The sequence below is a fragment of the Salmo salar genome, chromosome ssa21, assembly GCF_905237065.1.
Source record: "Salmo salar chromosome ssa21, Ssal_v3.1, whole genome shotgun sequence".
Classification (NCBI taxonomy): domain Eukaryota; kingdom Metazoa; phylum Chordata; class Actinopteri; order Salmoniformes; family Salmonidae; genus Salmo; species Salmo salar.
Window position 1 is genome coordinate 12,248,954 of NC_059462.1, and position 13,231 is coordinate 12,262,184.

A 13,231-nucleotide genomic window follows, 5' to 3' on the forward strand; every position below is an offset into this window, starting at 1 on the left:
GAATTATGCATTAATGTGACTACAGTGTCTACTATCGAATATGGAATGCTGTATTGTTTGCTTTGTATTCTCAAAGGTCTCAGACAGTGTTGCCAAAGACTCAGGGAGATGGTGAGTCTATATCATCTGAGCCACTCAGTGACTTTTTTGGGATCACTGAGGACAGTCTCCTCACTAGTGTCCAGGATTCCTTCAAAGAGTCTCTGAACAATGTCCTCTGTATCCAAAGAGAGGGCCAGGTAGACACTCAAAGTCTATCCCGGGTTATTGTTGGAGAAGTGTCAAAGAAGGTCAATTCCATAATCTCTGTGGCCATTCAAACTCCCATCTCTGGGCGAATGTCCCCTGTCATTTTTGCCAGTGGTGGTGTCTCCAGCACCAAGGTGGTTGAGGATATGGTGTCTGGCGTTTCCAACATACTTCAGATGTTCATTAATGGGCAGAGTGTTGAGCAGAGTGTTGTTTTCAGAGAGGATGGTGTTGAGGTGGATATGACACATTTAACAGGACAGGTCATGACAGCCCTCAGTGGCACTGTTTTGAACTTCAGCAATAAGGAGGAAAATGAACCCGACAAGAGGGAACTGCTTTGTGTTGTTGCTGACCATATGAAGATGCTTGAATCTTGTAAAAGTTCTGAGGAGATGCTAAAACAAGGAGAGAGCAACCTCAATATCAAAGGTGCCAAATCTAGTCTTCATCTGTCAACACAAAGTATGGACAGACTACTCACTGAGGAGTTTCAGACCAAGGCCACTGCATCGATCCGGGAGATCGTTAAAAGATTCAGGGGTTGTACATCATGTTGTTCTGGCACTACATCATCTAGCCCAACTCCTAGGATAGGTGAGATCGGAGACCTTATGATCGACCATGAGGCCTCTGAGTTGGTAAGTACCTTTGTTTCAGACATGGACAATCTTACCCAGGCTATCAGGGCATCCTGCTCTCCTGCACAGAGTGAGCAGATCCTTCTTGAAAACCATCAGAGTAAGATCTGGTCTTACACTGTTGGTTGTTACTACGACACGAAAAAAACGCTGAAGAGGCTTCTTACCTGTCCAGAAAAAGGGGATCTCTCAAGTACATTTGTGGAGAGCACAAAAGATTCTTTCACAATGGTTCCAACTTTGTACCTGGACATCGGTCATTCCAGTAATGGTGAGGCTGACACATCGGACTCCATTTCTTGTAAACCACTTTTAATAACCCCCTCATCCATGAATGAACAAAAAGGACAAAGTGAGACCCCAAAACCTCTTTTGGCTCTCAAAAAGTATTTGCAAGACCAAGTCCTCCTTGACACCACAAAAGCGATTGCCAGCCAGGTTCTAGTCTTGTATAAGACTGAGGTGATGGAGAAGTTATCATCTTCTGTTGGAGACTGTGATTCTGAAGAGTCTCTGGAGGCCACTCTATTTGTGGATGGCATCATGTCTGACTTGAATGATTTCACCAGTTCTTGTTCTGCTTCACCATCTGAGTTGTTAGACAGTGAACAATGTCTCTCCGATCTCACTTTTCCACTTGGTCTGCAGGACAGCACCACCAACAGTGAATCTACCCAGAGTCTTCCAGTTATAAATATGAAGAAACTCTCCAGTGTGTCTTTCCAGACAAAGGCTAGAAAGGCAGTGAGTGAAGCTCTGAGATCTGTCAACCCCTTTACAACCAGCTTACTGGGAGACTCTGAAGCATCTAAATTACTGGACACTTTTGTAACAGATGTGGATACTATTGTTCAGTCCATGCAGACACATGAATCTGAAATTCTCCGAATTTCAAAAGGGAGCACCCTTTCTGCTGCTCGTATTATATATCATAGATTTCGACAAATGCTGAGGCGGTTTCTCACGCCCTGCCAAGACTCTGTAAAGGTCATCGATGGTGTTACACCAATACATGATGAGATTCTCAAACAGGCTCCCAGTGAAAGTTTAGATTCTCAGGTGACTTGTAATAGTGATTCTCTTGAAATCCAAGCGGACCTTCAAACCTGTACCAAGGAGGTCATTAGTCAGATCCTCACTGTGTATCACTCTGAGGAATCAATGGACGAATGCCTCTCTAGCCTAAAAGGAGATACAGAAGACCTGTCCAAGCTTTTGGATGCCGTTGTTTCTCAGATTGACGTCCTTGCCGCCTCCAAATCATATTTATCTGTTGATGACTATGCTGTCAATACACAGGACAATTTGCATGGTGAGATCAACAATGATGAAGAGGAAGCATCCTCTAGACGTCTTAAATCCACAGCCTTTGACAAACTATGTACTGAGGAGTTTCAAACTAAAGCCTCACAAATGGCTGGTGGGATCCTTCAATCAGGGTTGATTGGCATTGTAAATGCCAGCCTTGATGGTAGAGGTGCAGACATTTGTGCAGAGTCCAGTAATGATGGTGACGATAGAGATGTCAAAATCCTTCTGAAGAGTGGAACTCCATCTTTATTCACCTCTTCTCTGCACACCAATTCTGCAGCATCCAACATCGTCATAAACATCACTAAAGACCTTAATAGCTTCACCCAGATGACTAAAATGTCTGATGCTTCAGTGTCTGGCCAGTTAGAGAGATCCCTGTCAGCTTCAACCCTTCCTGTCAGTGTTCACAATGGGGCCAATGTGAAAGGAAAGATAATTTGGCCAGGCACTGTTAACCTGTTCAACAATGTGTTTACCAAGGTCAAGGATTTTTTTGCCCAGCAACAACCGGTCCTCCTAGACAATGTGGTTGAGGCCCCCAAACATGTTGAATCCATATGCAGAACAGCTACTTCTACACAAATGACTTACAGTGAACATGAAGGCAGCCAGGCCAGCATGGTAAATTATTCCAAAGCCTTAATTAGTCAGACTCTGATGACAATCCAGAGGAGAGTGTCTATGTCAGAGAGGATGAGCACCTCAGAGAAAGGCCTCTTGACTCGTTCCATCGTGGGCTCCATGTTGGAGGATGTTGACATGGTGAGAACTGATGGACACGAGATACATCGGCCATCCTCCTCAAAGTCCTCCCTGTCCATCACCTCTGCCATGACCAGAGGGTCCCAGAGTGATTTTACAAATTCTCTTCCAGGCACTCCAGTCCCCAATGAGTGGCCTGTTGAAAGCTATTGTCCTATCATTAGGAGTTCGGTCATTGATATGAGTGACTCCTCAACTCATTCACAAGGGTCAACAAATTACACAAGGCAAACCATCTCTGCCATAGTTGACACTGTTATGGAGGTAATTCCAAGAGAAGATACGGAACACATAGCCACTGCAGATGATGTCACTTCTTTTACAAGAAGACTTGCGAGACTCAGCCCCAGGGATGGTCTTCAGAACTTCTCACATGAGCTCACTGACAAAGTTTATGAGCTCATAAAAAGTCACAACACCCCCCAGGCTCTTTTTGTGCCAGCTGGCAAGAGCGTGTCTGACTCTATTCTTTTGAAGCTGAAGACAGGATTGAATGCTTCTGAAGAATCTAGGGAGTTTCCATCTGACCTTGTGTACTCCTTTGCTAAGGAGTCAATAAAACGTCTGCTACAGCAGATTGTCCCCTGGCTTCCTCCACCATCACAAGGATCAGATTTCTGCCAAACTATCGTCTCTGATGGTTCTCTTCAGGACACAAGTCGGCTTATCCCGAGCTGTTCTGCCATCTCCATTAGTTCCTCACAGGTTTACTGTGACACAAATAGCCTTTTCACCAATATAATGGTCAATCAGGTCATGGATACCTGTTCTCTGGCCTCCAATTCATCAGAAGAATTATCAGAGTTGATGAACATAATCAATGGGTTGTCCCCAACTGATGCTGGAACACTTGACTCTGACAGACCGGCTCTTATGACCACTAGCCGTCAGTCTAGTGCCAAATCATTGCCTGGACCCTCTCTGTCTGGCAGCAGCACACACAACGGTGGAACTGTGGATATTCAAGTTTTAGGAGAGGTGGAATCCAAGATGGACAACAAAGATCTGGAGATGTCTAGGGTCTCTGTGCATCCATCAACTCCATCAGCCATGGACTCTGATACATATACATCATTTGACTCCACTAGCAATGACTACACCTCTTTGGTACTTTTACTGATTGTTAGATTGCTGTCAATGATCACCCCTATCACATTACTGGAATCCTCTGACATTGGTGAAACATCAAGAGTTCTCACAAAGAGGATTCTGTCTGAGTTCTGTGGCACCTCAGGCCTTGAACCAACTCAAGCCTACCCCCAGAATCTGAAAATCAAAAAGATTTTCAAGGCTGTCTACAAGGGGCTTCTTCAAGAATTCGGGTCAGAGAAGATGCTCCAGGTTGCAATGAAGTCAACGGATTATGCATTTGACGATGCCCTGGTCAAATCATTAACTAGGGAACTACTAACTAAATGCAATAAGGCTAGCTCTTCACCTCCCTCCATGACCCAGTTGCCATCACACAATGCACTTGGCGGTGACGAGGTAGGTAATTCTGGTCTTCCAACAACTGGTAAAAAGGAAAAGAAGAGAGGAAGATTCAGCGCTCTCTGTGGACTCAACCTAAAGGTACATATGTCATCAAAATACAAATTATAAAGATTATTTTTATTAACTATGTACAGTATGATGGTAAACACTGATACCTTTTGTGTGGAATTTCTCCTACTGTACAAATGACTGTTTGTTACCCAGTGTACAAAGAAGGTCAACAAGAACAACCACTGCACTCCAACACCTTCCCAGAACCAGACCCCTGCCGTCAGTGAAACAGGTAAGTCAATACACTCAAATGTGTACTGAACAAAAATATAAACGCAACATGCAACAATTTAAAAGATTTTACTGTGCTACAGTTCATATAAGGAAATCAGTCAATTGAAATACGTTCATTAGGCCCTTATCTATGGGTATCACATGACTGGGAATACAGATATGCATCTGTTCGTCACAGATACCTTAAAAAAAGGTAGGGGCGTTGATCAGAAAACCAGTCAGTATCTGGTGTGATCACCATTTGCCTCATGCAGCGTGACACTTCTCCTTCGCATAGAGTTGATCAGGCTGTTGATTGTGGCCTATGGAATGTTGTCCCACTCCTCTTCAATGGCTGAGCGAAGTTGTTGAATATTGTTGGGAACTAGAACACGCTGTTGTACACGTCAATCCAGAGCATCACAAACATGCTAAATGGGTGACATGTCTGGTGAGTATGCAGGCCTTGCGACATGGGGCCATGCATTATCATGCTGAAACATGAGGTGATGGCGGCGGATGAATGGCACGACAATGGGCCTAAGGATCTCGTGACGGTATCACTGTGCATTGAAATTGTCATTGTTAAAATGCAATTGTGTTCGTTGTCCGTAGCTTATGCCTGCCCACACCATAACCCTACAGCCAACACGACGCCATATACGTGGTCTGTGGTTGTGAGGCCGGTTGGACATACTGCCCAATTCTCTAAAACGACATTGGAGGCGGCTTATGGTAAATAAATAATCATTCAATTCTCTGGCCACAGCTCTGGTGGACATTCCTGCAGTCAGCATGTCAATTCCACGCTCCCTCAAAACTAGTCAACGAGCGTTTTGCCTTGCTCTTATTTTTCCCAGTCTCTGAGACATCTGTGGCATTGTGTTGTGTGACAAAACTGCACATTTTAGCATGGCCTTTTATTGTCTCCAGCACGAGTTGCACCTTTGTAATGATCATGCTTTTTAACCCACAAGAGTCTAAGCCCTGTCTAAGCCGAGGGGTTTGTATCGACCTTACTGCTATTAGCCACTACAAACGCATTGAATAACAGATTCATTACATGGAACTGAAGTGTCTGTCCTATATCTGAGAGATATAAGAAAGTTGACGAATATGTATATATATTTTTGCATGTTTTTAACCCCTTCTTTTTGGCACTGAACAGTCTAAGCCCTGGGGGGGCCTATGTAACACTTCTGCGTTATATAGGCGGATTGAGACTGCTAGGCTACCTGCCGCCCTACATTTGTAAATTATGTAGAATATTACAATTTAAATAATAATAATGCAATACTAATTCTTCACACTAACTAGGGTCAGTTAAAGAAAATGTTATGTTTACATTTTTTTCCCCCAGCAATTGTCAATGATCAAGACTCCTGCCGAACAGAGAGTGTATGCTCCACCAAGAAGAAACCAAGGAAGCGTTCGCTCATTTCCAGGATGTTTTCAGCTATAGGCAAAGCCTTGTCCAGCCCCTTTACTTCCTGCTATAAAAGGAAGACCACCTAATCTATATTTCAAAATAAATATTTGAAATAAACATAATTGCATTAATTCTTCATGTTGAGTGTTTTTCATGATATATTATTGGATGATATAAAGTGTAGAAGTTGTATAGTTGACTATATTACTTTTACCTTTAAGATACATAAAAAAACATAGGAATAGTGTACACTTTTAGGTACAGTTGAAGTCTGATGTTTACATACACCTTAGCCAAATACAGTTAAACTTAGTTTTTCACAATTCCTGACATTTAATCCTAGTAAAAATTCCCTGTCTTATGTCAGTTAGGATCACCACTTTATTTTAAGAATGTGAAATGTCAGAATAATAGTAGAGAGAGAGAATAGTAGAGAACAGCTCCAAAAATTACTAAAGGACGGGACGCAGCCCGGCAACCCTAATGCCTAAAACACGCAGCGTAAATAGGAAAATGCAATATACCCCTACGTGCCCAAAAGGCATGACACATAAACAATCCCGCAAAAATCCCCAAACAAAACAGACAAATTTAATACCCCACTAATTGACTAACACAAAACAGGTGCAGACCTAAACAGACATAACCAAAAGACACAGAAACCTAGATCGGTGGCAGCTAGTAGGCCGGCGACGACGACCACCGAGCACCACCCAACCGGGGAGAGGCGCCAACTTCTGTGGACGTTGTGACAAGAGAATGATTTATATCAGCTTTTATTTCTTACATCACGTTCCCAGTGGGTCAAAAGTTTACATACACTCAATTAGTATTTGGTAGCATTGCCTTTAAATTGTTTAACTTGGGTCAAATGTTTCGGGTAGCCTTCCACAAGCTTCTCACAATAAATTGACTGCATTTTGGCCCATTCCTCCTGACAGAGCTGGTGTAACTGAGTCAGGTTTGTAGGCCTCCTTGCTCGCACATGCTTTTTCAGTTCTGCCCACAGATTTTCTATAGGATTGAGGTCAGGGCTTTGTGAGGCCACTCCAATACCTTGACTTTGTTATCCTTAAGTCATTTTGCCACAACTTTGGAAGTATGCTTGGGGTCATTGTCCATTTGGAATACCCACTTGCGACCAAGCTTTAACTTCCTGACTGATGTTTTGCTTCAATTTAAAAAACTTCTTACGACAACCCGATCCCGTCACCGGGACTGAGTTTGACAATAGCCAGTGAAAAATTAGAGCGCCAGATTCAAAACCACAAATCTAATAATTTCAATTTCTCAAACATAGGACTATTTTACACCATTTTATAGATACACTTCTCCTGAATCGAACCACGTTGTCCGATTTCAAAGGGCCGTGGCTTTTGTGGCGCGATGGGTAACGATGCTTCGTGGAGTGTCAGTTGTTGATGTGTGCAAGGGTCCCTGGTTCGAGCCCGGGTTGGGGCGAAGAGAGGAACGGAACCTACACTGTTACATAAGTAACAGGAACATTTCCAAGGACATAGACATATCTGATATTGGCAGAAATCTTAAATTATTGTTAATCTAACTTCACTGTCCAATTTACTGTAGCTATTACAGTGAAATAATACCATGCTATTGTTTGAGGAGAGTGCACAATTTTGAACATGAAAAGTTATTAATAAACAAATTAGGCACATTTGGGCAGTCTTGATACAAAATTTTGAACAGAAATGCAATGGTTCCTTGGATGAGTCTAAACCTTTGCACATACACTGCTGCCATCTAGTGGGCAAAATCTAAATTGCACCTGGGCTGGAATAATACATTATGGCCTTTCTCCTGTATTTCAAAGATGATGGTACAAAAAAAATACAACACAAAGGTTGTTTTTTTTCTTTGTATTTTCTTTTACCAGATCTAATGTGTTATATTCTTCTACATTCCTCTCACATTTCCACAAACTTCAAAGTGTTTCCTTTCAAATAGTACCAAGAATATGTATATCCTTGCTTCAAGGCCTGAGCTACAGGCAGTTAGATTTGGGTATGTCATTTTAGGCAAATATTTTAAAAAAGGGGTGGATCCTTAAGAGGAGATAGTTTTTTGCATCAATGCAAAACTCGGAAGTGGGGAGTTCCATTCTTTTTTCAGGAGCTCTGGCAAGTGGCTACGATATGGCAGCAACTATAAAGATGAGCCTATATCATCACACAAAACGCTGATGGTTTTTGCAATGTGTAGGGACTGCGTCTTGCGTGTGCAACTGCAATATCCGTTACAACAGACAGAGGAGGTTATATTCTCCTATTCTCCTTCAATAAATATTTTGGGAATGTTCGTAAAAATGTTTATTTCAGCTGTTCAGAAATATGAGTCAAGGATCATGGTTCAGAAGAGGGTGAGTAGAGAGAAACATAAATAAAGGGGGGGGGTGTTAGCAGCAGCTACGTAGTGTGCGTAAAATAACACATGCGCAGAACAAGATCCGGATCCTTAGCACTGAGAAAGAGGTTTCTGGAGGGGCGAGGGTTTTGAAATAAGACACTGGTGAGGAAACTGGTGAGGAAACTTCTAAATTATTTCCCTATTCACTTTTCCTATTGTAAACAAGTGAAATAGATCAACGGTGCATGTGAAGGAGGCATACAAGGTAATGTGGATGGAGAAGGAAATGCATTGCTTTACAATGACCATCAGGGTGTACCCTTTCCATGCATACTAAATGTCTGCACTTTGTGACTTGACCTACATTGCAAACTCCTTGAATATGACCATAGCGTGTGATTTTTGGCCTTTATGGGGGTAGGTGGTGGGGGTGGGAGATTCTTATGACATTGCCAGCAATAAGATTTGAGTTATATATATTTTTAAAGACGAGGGCTATAGCTCCTCCCCAATCTCGCCGTACTCGGTACCGGGTCCAAAACAACCGTTCAGAGTTGAAAAGGTTTTAACTCAAATGAACTCCACTGAAACTAAGTTGTTCAGCCTTTCTTAGTTTTCTTGGCTAACAGAAGATTTTGTGATGGCACTTTATGTTACGATAGTGTTTGCACTGGTATTCACCTGGTATTCATTTACTAGAACATTATGTGGTATCAATAGGTCCTTTCTGTTACTTACTTTCAACACAATTGGTAACTACGTATCTGGTTGGTACTAAAATGGTAGCTACCAGTTTTAATAAATCCTAAACAGTTTGTAACGATCAGTAATTTAAAGTAAACTTTTTGGTTATTATTATGTAATTACCATTTTACCATATAATTTCCAAGTAAATACCGGGTCATTTCTGTGCCATAAAAACGTTTGAAAACATTTCTGTGACTAGGCTTGACTCTTCAGGTCACAGTTCAACCTGAGCTGGTAACGGAGAGGTGAGGGGGTGAGTGATTTGGGAGGGGTATTGTGTGGAATGCAGTGCACCCTTTCACCCCTGAGATCAGAGGAACTAATCAGAAGAGACCCCCAGAATGCATTGTGGTTGACCTGTGTGAGCTTGGTCTGTATGCTTGTGCTTCAGCCTCCCGAGTGGTGCCCTCAGGCTGTACCACACCATGTTCACTCTCACTCTCTTTGAGAAGCAGTCACTACCTCTCTCAGTCACTACCTCTCTCTGTCTTTCTCCTTGATATGAAGTCTTTTTTTTTAGATGGGGATTGGGGGTGAGGATTCAGGAGATAGCAGAAAAGAGACACACAGTGGGGGCTTTATCCACAGCAAAAATCTCAGAGATGGAATTGGATGTGAGATTCACTGCAGTATTACTCAGTGCTGTTTCATCCAGAACGGTTCGATCCAAATCTGACTGAGTTGTGTGCAACTGATCTGCTAAATGCCGTGCTCTACTCTATTCTACTGTGTTCAGTTCTGCTCTATGCAACTTAGGTCTATGCTGAGTTTTGCCCTGCTTCATTCTGTTCTGATTGGTGTTCTACTGTGATGTGGAGCTCCTTTATATTCTGTTCTGGGCAGTTGTGTCTCTGCATTGGAAAGCATTGTGCAGCCTATCAAAATGCATCAGATATTTTATTCTGCACAACTGTTCTTCCCCAAGTAAAACATTTCTAAACTGGTGATAACTCCATATTGTCATTAATTGAGAAATGTATTCATTGAGGGTTTTTATGCTTTTGATTCCCCAGCACTGTTTACTGTTTTTGTTTTTAATTCACTATTTTCATTAGCTCCAGTACAGTTGATATATAAAGCATCTAATTCCGGTCCAAACAGAGGTTCACATAATTATGTCTTTGAAGCTTTTGAGCTCTACCCACAATACCACCACCAACACCCAATTGGAAAAACACGAGACAATTTACTCCAGGCAATGTCACTATCCCTTGAGTAATGAGGGCACTGCGTTCATCCACCTCTGGCCTGCTGGCCCCCCTACCTCTGAGGAAGCACAGTTCCCGCTCAGCCCAGTCAAAACTGTTCGCTGCTCTGGCACCCCAATGGTGGAACAAGCTCCCTCACGACGCCAGGACAGCGGAGTCAATCACCACCTTCCGGAGACACCTGAAACCCCACCTCTTTAAGGAATACCTAGGATAGGATAAAGTAATCCTTCTAACCCCCCCCTTAAAAGATTTAGATGCACTATTGTAAAGTGGTTGTTCCACTGGATATCATAAGGTGAATGCACCAATTTGTAAGTCGCTCTGGATAAGAGCGTCTGCTAAATGACTTAAATGTAAATGTAATGTTTCAGCACCCTCTAGTGGTTAATTGTCAGATTAGATTAGAGAAGGTTACTGCAGACCAATAACTTTGCAATACAGCAAGGCCCTCAATTTAGACTGCTTTCCCTCCCATAAAACGCACACGTAGTCTGTTAAAGCATGGGAACTTCAAGTAAATGTATTGTGATTGGACCAATCGAGAATAAGCTCAAATTGTATTCCATCACTCTATTTCTATGCTAGTGCCATAGTGTTACACCCAATATATTCATCTCTACCTTTATTTAGCCAATCAACTCTTTAAAAACCAACTGCCAGAATCCAACCATAGTATTTGGTCTGTAATCGATACTGGTAGCTCCTCAAACATGACTGGGTGCTCCTTAAAATAGAAAACATTGGCTAACGAGGCTGGCAATATCCCCTGCTTAGACATTATAATGGGGTATTAAGAACTTCTGTCAAGACTAACAATGCACTACAACTGCATTCTTAGCATTATTCCTTTCAGCTTTACTTAGTGATGGCAATATTTTTTTAACTATAGTTTTTAGATATTTAGTTTCCTAGTTATTGCTGACTTCATGAGTGGCTCGCTGTAGCATTTTACTCCATGTTATTACAGTAAACGAGAAATCCCTCAATCTGCCATATATTTTTCAGGTTCACATAAATAAAGTAATACTGCCATTGCCTTGGGGTTTTGTTAGAAGTTTATTGGTATCCAGAAGTCCTGATTTGATGGGTTTGACTCTGCTTCTCCTTTAGCTGGCACATGTCCCCCACACCCCCTGGCTGCCTGTGTGTGTGTTGCCTGGTTCCACAAACTGCTTTCTTTTTTCTCTCCAGGTCAAGTCTGTCATCAACCTCATGTTTGCCGCCTACACCGGAGATATCTCAGCACTAAGGAGGTAATGTATGCAACTCTTTTACACACTCTCTTCTTTAACACACACACACACACACACACACACACACACACACACACACACACACACACACACACACACACACACACACACACACACACACACACACACACACACACACACACACACACACACACACACACACACAGAAACACACCAAACATAATGACTGTCCCTCAGTGTGTACAACAGAACTAAAGTCCTGCTGTCCATGATATGCAAATTATATATTTTTTTAATAATGTTAATTTCATGACAATGGAATGATTAGATCTTCATTCATAGTGATAAATCATCTCTTGCATCTCTGACTTACTTCCGTCTTCTTTCTTTGTCCGTTATCGTCCATCTCGTGACACTGCTGACCTGTTTCTGTATGTCTGCAGATTTGTTCTGTCCTCCATGGACATGGAGCAGAGGGACTATGACTCAAGGATGGCTTTACATGTGGCAGCAGCAGAAGGTACTTCTCACAGCCTCCTTTTCCTGTCACAAACAGGGACAGATTGTGTGTGTGTGTCAGGGTCCTCTGGGAGTGTTTGGCAGACCCCCTCTGTGTCGTAGGGTTAATTTGTTGTCCCTTGGTAACTGCACTGTGTCGTGTTTGACGTCTTTGCTGCAGTGTGTGAGAGAGAAAGTGCGTAGGAGTGTGAGGGTTATTTAAGAAACAAACAGTCATCTGCTCTACTTTCAGGACAGGCAGAGGTGGTGCGCTTCCTCTTGGAGGCGTGCAAAGTGAACCCCTGTTCCCATGGATAGGTATGACCACTTTGTCTCTCTGCCTGTCTGTCTTATCTGTGTGTGTGTTTTGGGTGGGTAGGTAAGTGTGGGTGGATGAGAGACTGTATCATATACTTGAGTGAGAGTCTACAATGTACTCCCACTCAAAAGAACACTTATGGTCGACCATGAGGGATTTATTTGAACTGTACCCTATAGCATTTTCACACCTGAAGAGTAGTGTTAGTTCCCAAAAACGAATACCTTTGTAGGCCAGTCCAACCCCAGTCAGTCACACTGCTCATTATCTTTCCAATGGAAGAGGCCTTGCATTTTGGCCATCACGGCATGGTCACCATTCTCCAGGACTATCAAAACAAGTACAACCCACAAGAGGCCCCCAAGAAGGACAAGGAGACAGCAGAGAACAACCTGGGCGGCCTGCTGTAGTGTAGACATCCAAGCCAGTAGATGGCGCCACGCTACTTTTGTATCCTCTCTACTAGACTGCTGTTTCTTTGGTGGGATAAACACTTTTTGGAGTGACTTTTGTCGACTTTGTATGATGACTTTATTTCGGAACTGTGTGTTTGATTAAATGTGTTTTACATTTTTTTATACTCCTTTGTTTTACTGTAAGTGTTCTGCTTTACCTTTTGTTGTGCGCTTTGGTGACGGTGTTGCTTATTTTTGCTGTATCTTTCCTCTTTCGTCCTCTATCCTTTCCCTCACCAAGTGTGTGTGTGTGTGTGTGTGTGTGTGTGT

At 42.5% G+C, this 13,231-nt stretch overlaps 1 protein-coding gene across 1 annotated transcript; it reads left to right on the forward strand.

Annotated features, from left to right (window-relative positions):
• Positions 1–37: 37 nt before the first annotated feature.
• On the forward strand, positions 38–6,284 carry LOC123729579 (uncharacterized). The gene is made up of 3 exons (XM_045704831.1): positions 38–4,538; positions 4,665–4,743; positions 6,085–6,284. The coding sequence occupies exons 1-3, from the start codon at positions 339–341 to the stop codon at positions 6,237–6,239; spliced, it is 4,434 nt and encodes a 1,477-aa protein (XP_045560787.1). The 5' UTR covers positions 38–338; the 3' UTR covers positions 6,240–6,284.
• Positions 6,285–13,231: the final 6,947 nt, after the last annotated feature.